Source organism: Electrophorus electricus, chromosome 10 (assembly GCF_041902795.1).
Source record: "Electrophorus electricus isolate QZ-2024a chromosome 10, ASM4190279v1, whole genome shotgun sequence".
NCBI classification, from domain to species: Eukaryota; Metazoa; Chordata; class Actinopteri; order Gymnotiformes; family Gymnotidae; genus Electrophorus; species Electrophorus electricus.
In genome coordinates, this window is record NC_137506.1 from 32614333 (window position 1) to 32630776 (window position 16444).

At 45.9% G+C, this 16444-nt stretch overlaps 1 protein-coding gene across 3 annotated transcripts in view; it reads left to right on the forward strand.

Annotated features, from left to right (window-relative positions):
- The first annotated feature begins 479 nt into the window (after nt 1-479).
- Nucleotides 480-16444, forward strand: part of slc8a1b (solute carrier family 8 member 1b) — a 100505-nt gene continuing 84540 nt past the window's right edge. For 2 of the 3 annotated variants that reach the window (XM_035532761.2, XM_035532758.2), the window contains exons 1-2: nt 480-907; nt 2233-4090. In XM_035532761.2, the coding sequence (XP_035388654.1) occupies nt 2271-4090 (1820 nt within the window). In that variant the 5' untranslated portion in view covers nt 480-907; nt 2233-2270. Of the gene's footprint in view, nt 908-1571; nt 1593-2232; nt 4091-16444 lie in introns of those variants that run through there. The other variant, XM_035532759.2, reaches the window with a different exon arrangement.

Below are 16444 nucleotides of genomic sequence, written 5' to 3' on the forward strand. Positions count from 1 at the left end.
TACAAGAGCAAGGTAGATGAGGGGGCACACGGGGAGGCTCCGGTCTGCTGGGGGCTCTGTTCTGCTGTTCTGGAACAGAGCCACCACGCGTTGTCTCACCTTACGCCCTCACGCTAATCAAATCCTGGCAAGAGGGTAGCTTGAGCAAGAGAGAGAGAGAGAGAGATGGATAGATAGAAAGAGAGAGAGAGAGAGGGATAGATAGAGAGAGAGAGAGAGAGAGAGAGAGAGAGAGAGAGAGGGATAGAGAGAGAGAGGGATAGAGAGAGAGAGAGAGAGAGAGAGAGAGAGAGAGAGAGAGGGATAGAGAGAGAGAGAGGGATAGAGAGAGGGATAGATAGAGAGAGAGAGAGAGAGAGAGAGAGAGAGAGAGAGAGAGAGGGATAGAGAGAGAGAGAGGGATAGAGAGAGAGAGAGAGAGAGAGAGAGAGAGAGGGATAGAGAGAGAGAGAGGGATAGAGAGAGAGAGAGAGAGAGAGAGAGAGAGAGAGAGACACTTCCTCCGATTACCCGGTTGCAAGCGCAGCCCCGTTTTCTGTCTGCGCGCGAAGCTCCCTGGCTTTCTCTCTCACACACACACTCACGCACACGTCCACCAGTGAGAGAGGGAGACAGACGAAAAGAATGAGGAAGAACTGGCCCGCACGCTTCTCTACTCCGAGTCGCAGATTTGCTGAGGAAGCACCGGCTATCTGACCGCTGCGGGTCGGTCTCGGGAAACCGCGTGCATGGGACTCGAAGAGCGAGTTTAACGCTCGCGTGCGTCGCTATCTCTCGCCATCTCGTATATAAGCCCAGACGAACGCAAGCTTGGATACTGACGGCTTCCGACGCTCCTTCTCTTCTCACGCGTCTGCTGCCACTTCCTCTGACCTCTCCGGTCCAAGGGTCGCGCGGCACCGCGGAGGTAAAACCCTGCTACGCGTAAATGTAACGCTTTACAGACGCTCGCGGACGTGGTGTGACCGTGGGATTGTCACGAGTGTGTCGGTGTTTGCAAGCTTCATTGTGTGCGACTGGCTTCCCTTGCTGTGCTACTCACGGTAGAGACTCGTGCAAACGTTTTGACGCGCGGCTGTCAGGGAGTTTAACGGATCAGCGAACTGTGATCTTAACGGGACACTTTCTGGCATCATGCAAAGGTGCGACTGCTTTCACTATCTCGCGCCCGTCCGGTATAAACTAACGACTGCGGTAAGAGTCGCGTGAACAGGCAGTTGCGGCTGTACCGAGCTGCTCGTGCGTGCGTTCATATATCTCCGCTCGTCCTTCTGCTCTGTTCTACGAGCTTCTGGCGTGCACGTGAAAGTTGCGCTAAACGTGCTTTCGTCGAGGCGCGAGGTAAGCCGCTGCGCTCCCTAAACGCGAGCTGGTGGTGATCCGGACGGTTGCGTGGCTGGGGGGGGCAGTTTCGGACGCCGCATTGTGTTGACTCGAGGGAGCTCAAACTGGATATTAAAGTGCAGTAAACCAGCAAGATGCGCAGACTGGCTTGCGCAGCCGCAGTTGAATGTCATAAAGGGACATAAAGCATTTCGAGCCAGGCGCTGTTGCGGGAGACTCGTCTTAGTGGATCAGGTGCGACGTACAGGGTAAATAATAATAATGATACACAATTAGAGGGGAAAAATTTCAGTGTAGTACACAAGGTTTGCAAAGAGCCGGGACGTTTCGCACAGGGGTCCTTCATTAATTGTGCAGCTGTGTAACGTCTGCGCAAGTGTTACTGAATCGACGTTAATATAAAATCCACTTCAAACATAGCAAAGGCGATATGTAGCTTGTCACGAGACGTTATTGAATCAGCGCTTATAGGGAGATTATTGAAGTATTTTATAAATATTCAAATGATAAATGGATCGTGTTCAAATGCCCAGAGTTGGGAAGTGTATGTGTGCGTGTGCGCGCGCGCTGGTCATCTTTTGCCTGCAGACATATTCTGGAGATATTCCCACAAGCCTATTCTCGTGTCTTTCTTCTATAATATCCAATTATTCCAAAGCAAACTGCACGTGGACTAGCGCCAGTAACACTGACACATAATATAGACTCTAGGAGCATGCTGACACCCGTGACGTATCTGTTTTGTCAAACATCTTCTGTGGATGACACTTTTAAAGGCAGCACCCTCCATAACTACATGCTAATCTTCTCTAACAGAGAATGTGCTGAGAACATCTTCCGCTCGTGCTCATTTGTTTACCACGCTACCATCTCTCTCTTATTCCTCAGCTTTCTAGAGCATCTGAAGGTTCATCCATCGCCAAACCATGAGGCACTCGGAGATTCCTCCATTCCTCTCAGTCGGGCTTCACTGTCTGGTCGTCATAGCGACCATGGTGTGCAACATCCATCAGGTAACAGCAGAGAACATGCCAGACCACAGCTCGGACCATACCATCTCTGCCAATAAGTCGGGGACCTGTGGGGGTTCAAACGAATGCGCTCCGGGCGTTATCCTCCCGGTGTGGGAGCCCCAGAACCCCTCATTTGGTGATAAGGTGGCACGTGCTACGGTTTACTTCGTGGCACTGGTTTACATGTTCCTTGGAGTCTCAATCATCGCAGATCGCTTCATGGCATCGATCGAGGTGATCACCTCTCAAGAGAAAGAGATCACCATTAAGAAACCCAACGGCGAGACAACCACCACCACTGTACGGATCTGGAACGAAACCGTGTCCAATCTAACCCTCATGGCTCTGGGCTCTTCTGCCCCAGAAATCCTGCTGTCTGTTATTGAGGTGTGCGGACACAACTTTTACGCTGGTGATCTCGGGCCCTCCACCATTGTGGGCAGTGCTGCCTTCAACATGTTTGTGATTATCGGGCTCTGTGTTTACGTGGTTCCTGATGGAGAACATCGCAAGGTGAAGCACCTGCGTGTCTTCTTTGTCACTGCCGCCTGGAGCATCTTTGCCTACCTGTGGCTGTACCTGATCCTGGCTGTCATCTCCCCGGGTGTGGTCCAGGTGTGGGAAGGTCTGCTCACGCTCTTCTTCTTCCCCATCTGTGTGGTCTTCGCCTGGATTGCTGACCGCCGTCTCCTCTTCTACAAGTATGTCTACAAGCGCTACCGGGCCGGAAAGCAGCGTGGCATGATCATTGAGACCGAGGGCGATCGTCCGCTCCCACCCAAGGTCGACATTGAGATGGACGGGAAGATGCTCAACTCCCATGCTGTGGACTTTCTGGATGGGACTCTGACGCTGGACCTGGACGACAAGGACCTGGATGAGGAGGAGGCCAGGCGTGACATGGCCAAGATCTTGAAGGAACTGAAACAGAAGCATCCGGACAAAGAGGTGGAACACCTGATTGAGCTGGCGAACTACCAAGTGCTCAGCCAGCAGCAGAAGAGCCGGGCCTTCTATCGTTGCCAGGCAACGAGGCTGATGACCGGCGCTGGGAACATCCTGAAGAAACACGCAGCGGACCAGGCACGGAAAGCCGTGAGCATGCATGAGGTGCGCAGCGACACTGGCGAAAACGACCCCATCTGCAAGGTCTTCTTCGACCCTGGCTCATACCAGTGCTTGGAAAACTGCGGGACTGTGGCAGTTAACGTGGTCAGGCGTGGCGGCGACCTCAACCAGATGGTCTCCGTGGAATTCCGCACTGAAGACGGCACAGCGAATGCCGGCTCGGACTACGAGTTCACCGAAGGCACCGTTGTGTTCAAGTCAGGCGAGACACAGAAGGAGATTCGCGTCGGGATCATCGACGACGACATCTTTGAAGAGGACGAGAACTTCCACATCCACCTGAGCAACGTTCGGATCCTTCATGAAGGGACAGAGGCAGAGACTACGGAAGCCAATCACGTGGAAACGATCGCAACTCTTGGCATGCCCTCTACCGCCACTGTCACTATCTTTGATGACGACCACGCCGGAATCTTCACGTTCGAAGAGCCGGTGACTCACATCAGCGAGAGCGTGGGCGTGATGGAGGTGAAGGTTCTCCGGACATCAGGAGCTCGTGGTGTGGTCAGAGTGCCCTACAGGACCATGGAGGGGACAGCGAAGGGGGCCAGCGAGGACTTTGAGGACACCCATGGCGTGCTGGAGTTCCAGAATGATGAAATCTTGTAAGTGGCATCTTTGATTTAAAAAACAGTTGTTCTGGTGCCTTTATTAACAGAGCATTTATGAAGGCTTTGAAAGCAGCAGCTTTCATAGTTTTGCAGTTCTAGATGAAACGAATAAATAAAGAATCCATTCTGTAGTGCTCTGTCAGTTAAGGCACTGTGAGCATGAGTGATGTAACTGTTCGTGTTGGATTGTGCTTGATGGATGAGGACGTGCATGATGTGTTCGTGTGACATCATGGCGATGTCACAATGCCACTGGAAGCATGAAGCCAGACAAACTGTCGATTGAAGGTCAAAGATGTCTTCCTCGATTCTGTTTTCTGTTTTCTTTCACTATTTTGAGCGTCTGTCCATCGACCGTGACGTTCAGCTGTTTGCTATATGCGTCTAGCCTAAGTGACTGGTGTGTCCTGGTATAGGGCATTGTTTCTGATGTTGAGTCGCTGATGCTAGGTGCGTGGTGATGTAATTCTTCAGCGTTTTGTGAACACATTTTAACGTTAAACGCAGTTAAAGGTGAAAAGGAATTTGCGGCCTAGTGTTGATCGCATGCAGTGGGTGGATTTTTAGGATTTGATGTTATTGCACCTTTGTTTTTTAACCTTGTCGTATTACGCTGCCACCAGATTTTCGGGGGGTCACCTAGAGTGTGGTTGCTGAAATCCTACGAGTAGCAGTGTGTGCTAGTTTGGTACTACCTTGTAGTATAGTGTGTATAGATGTTTACATCAGTGTGTGCACGGTCACGTTGCCTTCTCACAAGACGAGCAGTTGTGTGGCCCTGACAAAACCCCAGTTGTCTGACACATTCCTGGTGTACCAGATTATACATCTTATTAAACCAGCGGATATCTCTCCGTGTCCATACAGCACACACATACACTCACACATACACATACACACATACATACACACTCACACATACACACACACACACACACACACACACACACACACACACACACACACACACACACACACACATGAAAGTACAAAAACGCTCTTTTCTGCCCTTCCTCTTTCTCTTGGTCTGAGTCTGTCTGTCTGTCTGTCTGTCTGTCTGTCCCCCCCAGTTACCCCCCCCCCCCCAGTTACTCAAAGGGTGTAAAACAAGTGAAGTGATTTGAGTAAATGTGGGCCGTGTGTTTTTAAGCAGATTCAAAGCAGATGTGAGGGTCAGATATTTCGGGGCCTGTTGGAATACTGCGTGATTTCCATCGTGTGGTGCCGTGAGTGCCATTAAGTGGATTTTAATAACACTCCTTTAGCATAATGATGGAGAGATGGATGAACAAAAGACTGGAGGAATAGAGGGATGAAGGGATGACAGGGAGGAGTGCACTGACCTGGAGCAGGGAGTGAAAAAGGCTCTGGGTGGAAAAAGGCTTCTGTGAAACTGCTTACTCTAGAATTCTTCTGGAATGTGAAGTCTGGATTTCTTTCAGATTTCTTCTGAATTCCAGACCGTATAATTAGAGCATTATCTCAGCGTTCTGGGATCTGAAATTGGAGCGCAGCTAACATAACCTCACACAGACTGCTTGATCATCAGTCCAGTCCTTTTGGACCCGTAACCATGGGCCTTACTGAAGAGCAGGTCCAGTCTGAACTACACAATTTCCTTCCCTGATCTGAATAAGTGCCACTTTTAAGAGAACAATCGTAATATGGAAATTTCCTACCAGCGTCTATGGTGCTATTCAGAATCACAGATGTGGTTCCCACCATACTACACACACTGTAGTACACATCCTCCACACTACACATAGTGTAGTTCATATTCACCATACTACACATAGTGGCGTACACACCCACCATACTACACATAGTGGCGTACACACCCACCATACTACACATAGTGGCGTACACACCCACCATACTACACATAGTGGCGTACACACATCTTCCATACTACACATAGTGTAATACACATCTTCATACTACACATAGTGTAGTACACACCCACCATACTACACATAGTGGAGTACACATCTTCATACTACACATAGTGTAGTTCATATTCACCATACTACACATGGTGTCATACACATCTTCATACTACACATAGTGTAGTACACATCTTCATACTACACATGGTGTAGTACACACCCACCATACTACACATGGTGTCGTACACATCTTCATACTACACATAGTGTAGTACACACCCACCATACTACACATGGTGTCGTACACACCCACCATACTACAAATGGTGTCGTACACACCCACCATACTACACATGGTGTCGTACACACCCACCATACTACACATGGTGTCGTACACATCTTCATACTACACATAGTGTAGTTCATATTCACCATACTACACATGGTGTCATACACATCTTCATACTACACATAGTGTAGTTCATATTCACCATACTACACATAGTGGCGTACACACCCACCATACTACAAATGGTGTCGTACACACCCACCATACTACACATGGTGTCGTACACACCCACCATACTACAAATGGTGTCGTACACACCCACCATACTACACATGGTGTCGTACACACCCACCATACTACACATGGTGTCGTACACATCTTCATACTACACATAGTGTAGTTCATATTCACCATACTACACATGGTGTCATACACATCTTCATACTACACATAGTGTAGTTCATATTCACCATACTACACATAGTGGCGTACACACCCACCATACTACACATAGTGGCGTACACACATCTTCCATACTACACATGGTGTAGTACACACCCACCATACTACACATAGTGTAGTACACATCTTCATACTACACATAGTGTAGTTCATATTCACCATACTACACATAGTGGCGTACACACCCACCATACTACACATAGTGGCGTACACACATCTTCCATACTACACATAGTGTAGTACACATCTTCCATACTACACATAGTGTAGTACACATCTTCCATACTACACATAGTGTAGTACACATCTTCCATACTACACATAGTGTAGTACACATCTTCCATACTACACATAGTGTAGTACACATCTTCATACTACACATAGTGTAGTACACATCTTCATACTACACATGGTGTAGTACACACCCACCATACTACACATGGTGTCGTACACATCTTCATACTACACATAGTGTAGTACACACCCACCATACTACACATGGTGTCGTACACATCTTCATACTACACATAGTGTCGTACACACCCACCATACTACACATGGTGTCGTACACACCCACCATACTACACATAGTGGCGTACACACCCACCATACTACACATAGTGGCGTACACACCCACCATACTACACATAGTGGCGTACACACCCACCATACTACACATAGTGGCGTACACACATCTTCCATACTACACATGGTGTAGTACACACCCACCATACTACACATGGTGTAGTACACACCCCCCATACTACACATAGTGTAGTACACATCTTCATACTACACATAGTGTAGTTCATATTCACCATACTACACATAGTGGCGTACACACCCACCATACTACACATAGTGGCGTACACACATCTTCCATACTACACATAGTGTAGTACACACCCACCATACTACACATAGTGGAGTACACATCTTCATACTACACATAGTGCAGTACACATCTTCATACTACACATAGTGTAGTACACATCTTCCATACTACACATAGTGTAGTACACATCTTCCATACTACACATAGTGTAGTACACATCTTCATACTACACATAGTGTAGTACACATCTTCATACTACACATGGTGTAGTACACACCCACCATACTACACATGGTGTCGTACACATCTTCATACTACACATAGTGTCGTACACACCCACCATACTACACATGGTGTCGTACACACCCACCATACTACACATAGTGGCGTACACACCCACCATACTACACATAGTGGCGTACACACATCTTCCATACTACACATAGTGTAGTACACACCCACCATACTACACATGGTGTAGTACACACCCACCATACTACACATAGTGTAGTACACATCTTCATACTACACATAGTGTAGTTCATATTCACCATACTACACATAGTGGCGTACACAGCCACCATACTACACATAGTGGCGTACACACATCTTCCATACTACACATAGTGTAGTACACACCCACCATACTACACATGGTGTCGTACACACCCACCATCTACACATAGTGGCGTACACACATCTTCCATACTACACATAGTGTAGTACACATCTTCATACTACACATAGTGTAGTACACATCTTCATACTACACATAGTGTAGTACACATCTTCATACTACACATGGTGTAGTACACACCCACCATACTACACATAGTGTAGTACACACCCACCATACTACACATAGTGTAGTACACACCCACCATACTACACATGGTGTCGTACACACCCACCATACTACACATGGTGTCGTACACACCCACCATACTACACATGGTGTCGTACACACCCACCATACTACACATAGTGGCGTACACACCCACCATACTACACATAGTGGCGTACACACCCACCATACTACACATAGTGGCGTACACACATCTTCCATACTACACATAGTGTAGTACACACCCACCATACTACACATGGTGTAGTACACACCCACCATACTACACATAGTGTAGTACACATCTTCATACTACACATAGTGTAGTTCATATTCACCATACTACACATAGTGGCGTACACACCCACCATACTACACATAGTGGCGTACACACATCTTCCATACTACACATAGTGTAGTACACACCCACCATACTACACATGGTGTAGTACACACCCCCCATACTACACATAGTGTAGTACACACCCCCCATACTACACATAGTGTAGTACACATCTTCATACTACACATAGTGTAGTTCATATTCACCATACTACACATAGTGGCGTACACACCCACCATACTACACATAGTGGCGTACACACATCTTCCATACTACACATAGTGTAGTACACACCCACCATACTACACATAGTGTAGTACACATCTTCCATACTACACATAGTGTAGTACACATCTTCCATACTACACATAGTGTAGTACACATCTTCCATACTACACATAGTGTAGTACACATCTTCATACTACACATGGTGTAGTACACATCTTCATACTACACATGGTGTAGTACACACCCACCATACTACACATGGTGTCGTACACATCTTCATACTACACATAGTGTCGTACACACCCACCATACTACACATGGTGTCGTACACACCCACCATACTACACATGGTGGCGTACACACCCACCATACTACACATAGTGGCGTACACACATCTTCCATACTACACATAGTGTAGTACACACCCACCATACTACACATGGTGTAGTACACACCCACCATACTACACATAGTGTAGTACACATCTTCATACTACACATAGTGTAGTTCATATTCACCATACTACACATAGTGGCGTACACACCCACCATACTACACATAGTGGCGTACACACATCTTCCATACTACACATAGTGTAGTACACACCCACCATACTACACATAGTGGCGTACACACCCACCATACTACACATAGTGGCGTACACACATCTTCCATACTACACATAGTGTAGTACACACCCACCATACTACACATGGTGTAGTACACACCCACCATACTACACATAGTGTAGTACACATCTTCATACTACACATAGTGTAGTTCATATTCACCATACTACACATAGTGGCGTACACACCCACCATACTACACATAGTGGCGTACACACATCTTCCATACTACACATAGTGTAGTACACACCCACCATACTACACATGGTGTTGTACACACCCACCATCTACACATAGTGGCGTACACACATCTTCCATACTACACATAGTGTAGTACACATCTTCCATACTACACATAGTGTAGTACACATCTTCATACTACACATAGTGTAGTACACATCTTCATACTACACATGGTGTAGTACACACCCACCATACTACACATGGTGTAGTACACATCTTCATACTACACATAGTGTAGTTCATATTCACCATACTACACATAGTGGCGTACACACCCACCATACTACACATAGTGGCGTACACACCCTCCATACTACACATAGTGGCGTACACACATCTTCCATACTACACATAGTGTAGTACACATCTTCATACTACACATAGTGTAGTACACATCTTCATACTACACATAGTGTAGTACACATCTTCATACTACACATGGTGTAGTACACACCCACCATACTACACATAGTGTAGTACACATCTTCATACTACACATAGTGTAGTTCATATTCACCATACTACACATAGTGGCGTACACACCCACCATACTACACATAGTGGCGTACACACATCTTCCATACTACACATAGTGTAGTACACACCCACCATACTACACATAGTGGAGTACACATCTTCATACTACACATAGTGTCGTACACACCCACCATACTACACATGGTGTCGTACACACCCACCATACTACACATGGTGTCGTACACACCCACCATACTACACATGGTGTAGTACACACCCACCATACTACACATAGTGTAGTACACAACTTCATACTACACATAGTGTAGTTCATATTCACCATACTACACATAGTGGCATACACACCCATCATACTACACATAGTGGCGTACACACCCACCATACTACACATGGTGGCGTACACAAATCTTCATACTACACATGGTGGCATACACAAATCTTCATACTACACATAGTGTAGTTCATATTCACCATACTACACATGGTGGCGTACACACCCACCATACTACACATGGTGGCGTACACACCCACCATACTACACATGGTGGTGTACACACCCACCATACTACACATGGTGTCGTACACACCCACCATATTACACATGGTGTCGTACACACCCACCATACTACACATGGTGTCGTACACACCCACCATACTACACATGGTGGCGTACACACCCACCATACTACACATGGTGGCGTACACACATCTTCCATACTACACATAGTGGCGTACACACATCTTTCATACTACACAGTGGCGTACACACATCTTCATACTACACATGGTGTAGTACACACCCACCATACTACACATAGTGTAGTACACATCTTCATACTACACATAGTGTAGTTCATATTCACCATACTACACATAGTGTAGTTCATATTCACCATACTACACATAGTGTAGTTCATATTCACCATACTACACATAGTGTAGTTCATATTCACCATACTACACATAGTGGCATACACACCCACCATACTACACATAGTGGCATACACACCCACCATACTACACATAGTGGGGTACACACCCACCATACTACACATAGTGTAGTTCATATTCACCATACTACACATAGTGGCATACACACCCACCATACTACACATAGTGGCATACACACCCACCATACTACACATAGTGGCGTACACACATCTTCCATACTACACATAGTGTAGTACACACCCACCATACTACACATAGTGGAGTACACATCTTCATACTACACATAGTGTAGTTCATATTCACCATACTACACATGGTGTCGTACACACCCACCCTACTACACATGGTGTCGTTCATATTCACCATACTACACATAGTGGAGTACACACCCACCATACTACACATAGTGGCGTACACATCTTCCATACTACACATAGTGTAGTTCCTATTCACCATACTACACATAGTGGCGTACACACCCACCATACTACACATAGTGGCATACACACCCACCATACTACACATAGAGTAGTTCATATTCACCATACTACACATAGTGGCGTACTCACCCACCATACTACACATAGTGGCGTACACACATCTTCCATACTACACATAGTGTAGTACACACCCACCATACTACACATGGTGGAGTACACACCCACCATACTACACATGGTGGAGTACACACCCACCATACTACACGTGGTGGAGTTCATATTCACCATACTACACGTGGTGGAGTTCATATTCACCATACTACACATGGTGGCATACACACATCTTCATACTACACATAGTGTAGTTCATATTCAACATACTACACATAGTGGCTTACACACCCACCATACTGCACATAGTGGCGTACACACCCACCATACTACACATAGTGGCGTACACACATCTTCCATACTACACATAGTGTAGTTCATATTCACCATACTACACATAGTGGCGTACACACCCACCATCTACACATAGTGGCGTACACACCCACCATACTACACATAGTGGCGTACACACATCTTCCATACTACACATGGTGGAGTACACACCCACCATACTACACATGGTGGAGTACACACCCACCATACTACACATGGTGGAGTACACACCCACCATACTACACATGGTGGAGTACACACCCACCATACTACACATGGTGGAGTACACACCCACCATTCTACACATGGTGGCGTACACACATCTTCATACTACACATAGTGTAGTTCATATTCACCATACTACACATAGTGGCGTACACACCCACCATACTACACATAGTGGCGTACACACCCACCATACTACACATAGTGGCGTACACACATCTTCCATACTACACATAGTGTAGTTCATATTCACCATACTACACATAGTGGCGTACACACCCACCATACTACACATAGTGGCGTACACACCCTCCATACTACACATAGTGGCGTACACACATCTTCCATACTACACATGGTGGAGTACACACCCACCATACTACACATGGTGGAGTACACACTCACCATACTACACATGGTGGAGTACACACCCACCATACTAAACAGTGGAGTTCATATTCACCATACTACACATAGTGGCGTACACACATCTTCCATACTACACATAGTGTAGTACACACCCACCATACTACACATGGTGGCGTACACACCCACCATACTACACATGGTGGCGTACACACCCACCATACTACACATGGTGGCGTACACACCCACCATACTACACATGGTGGCGTACACACATCCTCATACTACACATAGTGTAGTTCATATTCACCATACTACACATGGTGGCGTACACACCCACCATACTACACATGGTGGCGTACACACCCACCATACTACACTTGGTGGCGTACACACATCTTCCATACTACACATAGTGGCGTACACACATCTTTTATACTACACAGTGGCGTACACACATCTTCATACTACACATGGTGTAGTACACACCCACCATACTACACATAGTGTAGTACACATCTTCATACTACACATAGTGTAGTTCATATTCACCATACTACACATAGTGTAGTTCATATTCACCATACTACACATAGTGTAGTTCCTATTCACCATACTACACATAGTGGCGTACACACCCACCATACTACACATAGTGGCGTACACACCCACCATACTACACATAGTGGCGTACACACCCACCATACTACACATAGTGTAGTTCATATTCACCATACTACACATAGTGGCGTACACACCCACCATACTACACATGGTGGAGTACACACCCACCATACTACACATGGTGGAGTACACACCCACCATACTACACATGGTGGAGTACACACCCACCATACTACACATGGTGGAGTTCATATTCACCATACTACACATAGTGGCGTACACACATCTTCCATAATACACAAAGTGTAGTACACACCCACCATACTACACATGGTGGCGTACACACCCACCATACTACACATGGTGTCGTACAAACCCACCATACTACACATGGTGTCGTACACACCCACCATACTACACATGGTGGCGTACACACATCTTCATACTACACATAGTGTAGTTCATATTCACCATACTACACATGGTGGCGTACACACCCACCATACTACACATGGTGGCGTACACACCCACCATACTACACATGGTGGCGTACACACATCTTCCATACTACACATAGTGGCGTACACACATCTTTCATACTACACAGTGGCGTACACACATCTTCATACTACACATGGTGTAGTACACACCCACCATACTACACATAGTGTAGTACACATCTTCATACTACACATAGTGTAGTTCATATTCACCATACTACACATAGTGGCGTACACACCCACCATACTACACATAGTGGCGTACACACCCACCATACTACACATAGTGTAGTTCATATTCACCATACTACACATAGTGGCGTACACACCCACCATACTACACATAGTGGCGTACACACATCTTCCATACTACACATAGTGTAGTACACACATCTTCCATACTACACATAGTGTAGTACACACCCACCATACTACACATAGTGGAGTACATATCTTAATACTACACATGGTGGAGTACACATCTTCATACTACACATAGTGTCGTTCATATTCACCATACTACACATGGTGTCGTACACACCCACCATACTACACATGGTGTCGTACACACCCACCATACTACACATGGTGGCGTACACACCCACCATACTACACATGGTGGCGTACACACCCACCATACTACACATGGTGGCGTACACACCCACCATACTACACATGGTGGCGTACACACCCACCATACTACACATGGTGGCGTACACACATCTTCCATACTACACATGGTGGCGTACACACATCTTCCATACTACACATGGTGGCGTACACACATCTTCCATACTACACATGGTGGCTTACACACATCTTCCATACTACACATGGTGGCGTACACACACCCACCATACTACACATGGTGGCGTACACACCCACCATACTACACATGGTGGCGTGTACACATCTTCCATACTACACATGGTGCCGTGTACACATCTTCCATACTACACATAGTGTAGTACAGACCCACCATACTACACATGGTGTAGTACACATCTTCCGAACTACACATAATGTAGTACACACCCACCATACTACACAGTGTAGTACACATCTTCCATACTACACATAGTGTAGTACACACCCACTGTGTTACACATACTGTAGTACAGGCCTTCATACTACACATAGTATAGTCCACATCGCCAATACTACACATAGTGGAGTACACACCCACCATACTACACATAGTGGAGTACACACCCACCATACTACACATAGTGGAGTACACATCTTCCATACTACACATAGTGTAGTTCATATTCACCATACTACACATAGTGTAGTACACACCCACCATACTACACACAGTATAGTCCACATCGCCCATACTACACATGGTGTCGTACACATCTTCATACTACACATAGTGTAGTTCATATTCACCATACTACACAGTGTAGTTCATATTCACCATACTACACATAGTGTAGTACACACCCATCATACTACACATGGTGTTGTACACATCTTCCATACTACATATAGTATAGTCCACATCGCCCATACTACACATAGTGGAGTACACACCCACCATACTACACAGTGTAGTACACATCTTCCATACTACACATAGTGTAGTACACACCCACTGTGCTACACATACTGTAGTACACTTCTTCATATTACACATAGTATAGTCCACATCGCCCATACTACACATGGTGTAGTACACACCCACTGTGCTACAAATACTGTAGTACACTTCTTCATCCTACACATAGTATAGTCCATATCGCCCATACTACACATAGTGTAGTACACACCCAACATAATACACATGGTGTCGTACACATCTTCATATACAGCATATCCACTCTGTAAATACAGCATAAATTAAAGCATAAAAGACAAATAAATGTTTTGATAATTTGTTGTTGTGATAGAGATTACTACTGTAATCTACTGTGGAATTGGTATGCAGAGATCTTGACTCTGACCCTCGCTGGGTGTGATAATCTGGAGTCTCTTTCTGCTCGTCACATGTTTTTAAAGAGTTTTATGGACAGAATCCCAGATTATCAGATCTCAATATAATTATCTCAAAGCAATTATAACCTGTAGTTATATTTTTAAGAGCAGAGCTGACTCTGTATCAGTCTCTGGAGAGAGAAGTGCAAAAGCTGTTCCGCCGCTACGCCCTTGAACACCTCCCAGATGTAGGGAGGACGGATCGCTCCGGAAAGAGAGGGGAAAAAAGAGAGACTGAGAAAATAGATGAACTGTATTACGACGCCAGAGGCAACCCCCACCCTAATTAGCATCTCGCTCACTTTGTCACCGTGAAAGTGAGTAAAAGTGTCTTGGCTTTTCTCTGTCTGTTCTCAGCCACTGCGCCACCATGTCCTGGGTGCTGCACACACAAGTATGCGTCAGACACTGGCCCCGACTTTGTGTGTGTGTGCTTGTATGTGTGTGCCTCTGCTCACATCATTGTTCATTAGTTTATGAAGGCTTGTTGATGGGTGCTTGTATGTGTGCGTGTTCGTGTGCGTGTTCTTGTGTGTCTGTGTATGGGTGTAGGTGGGAGTA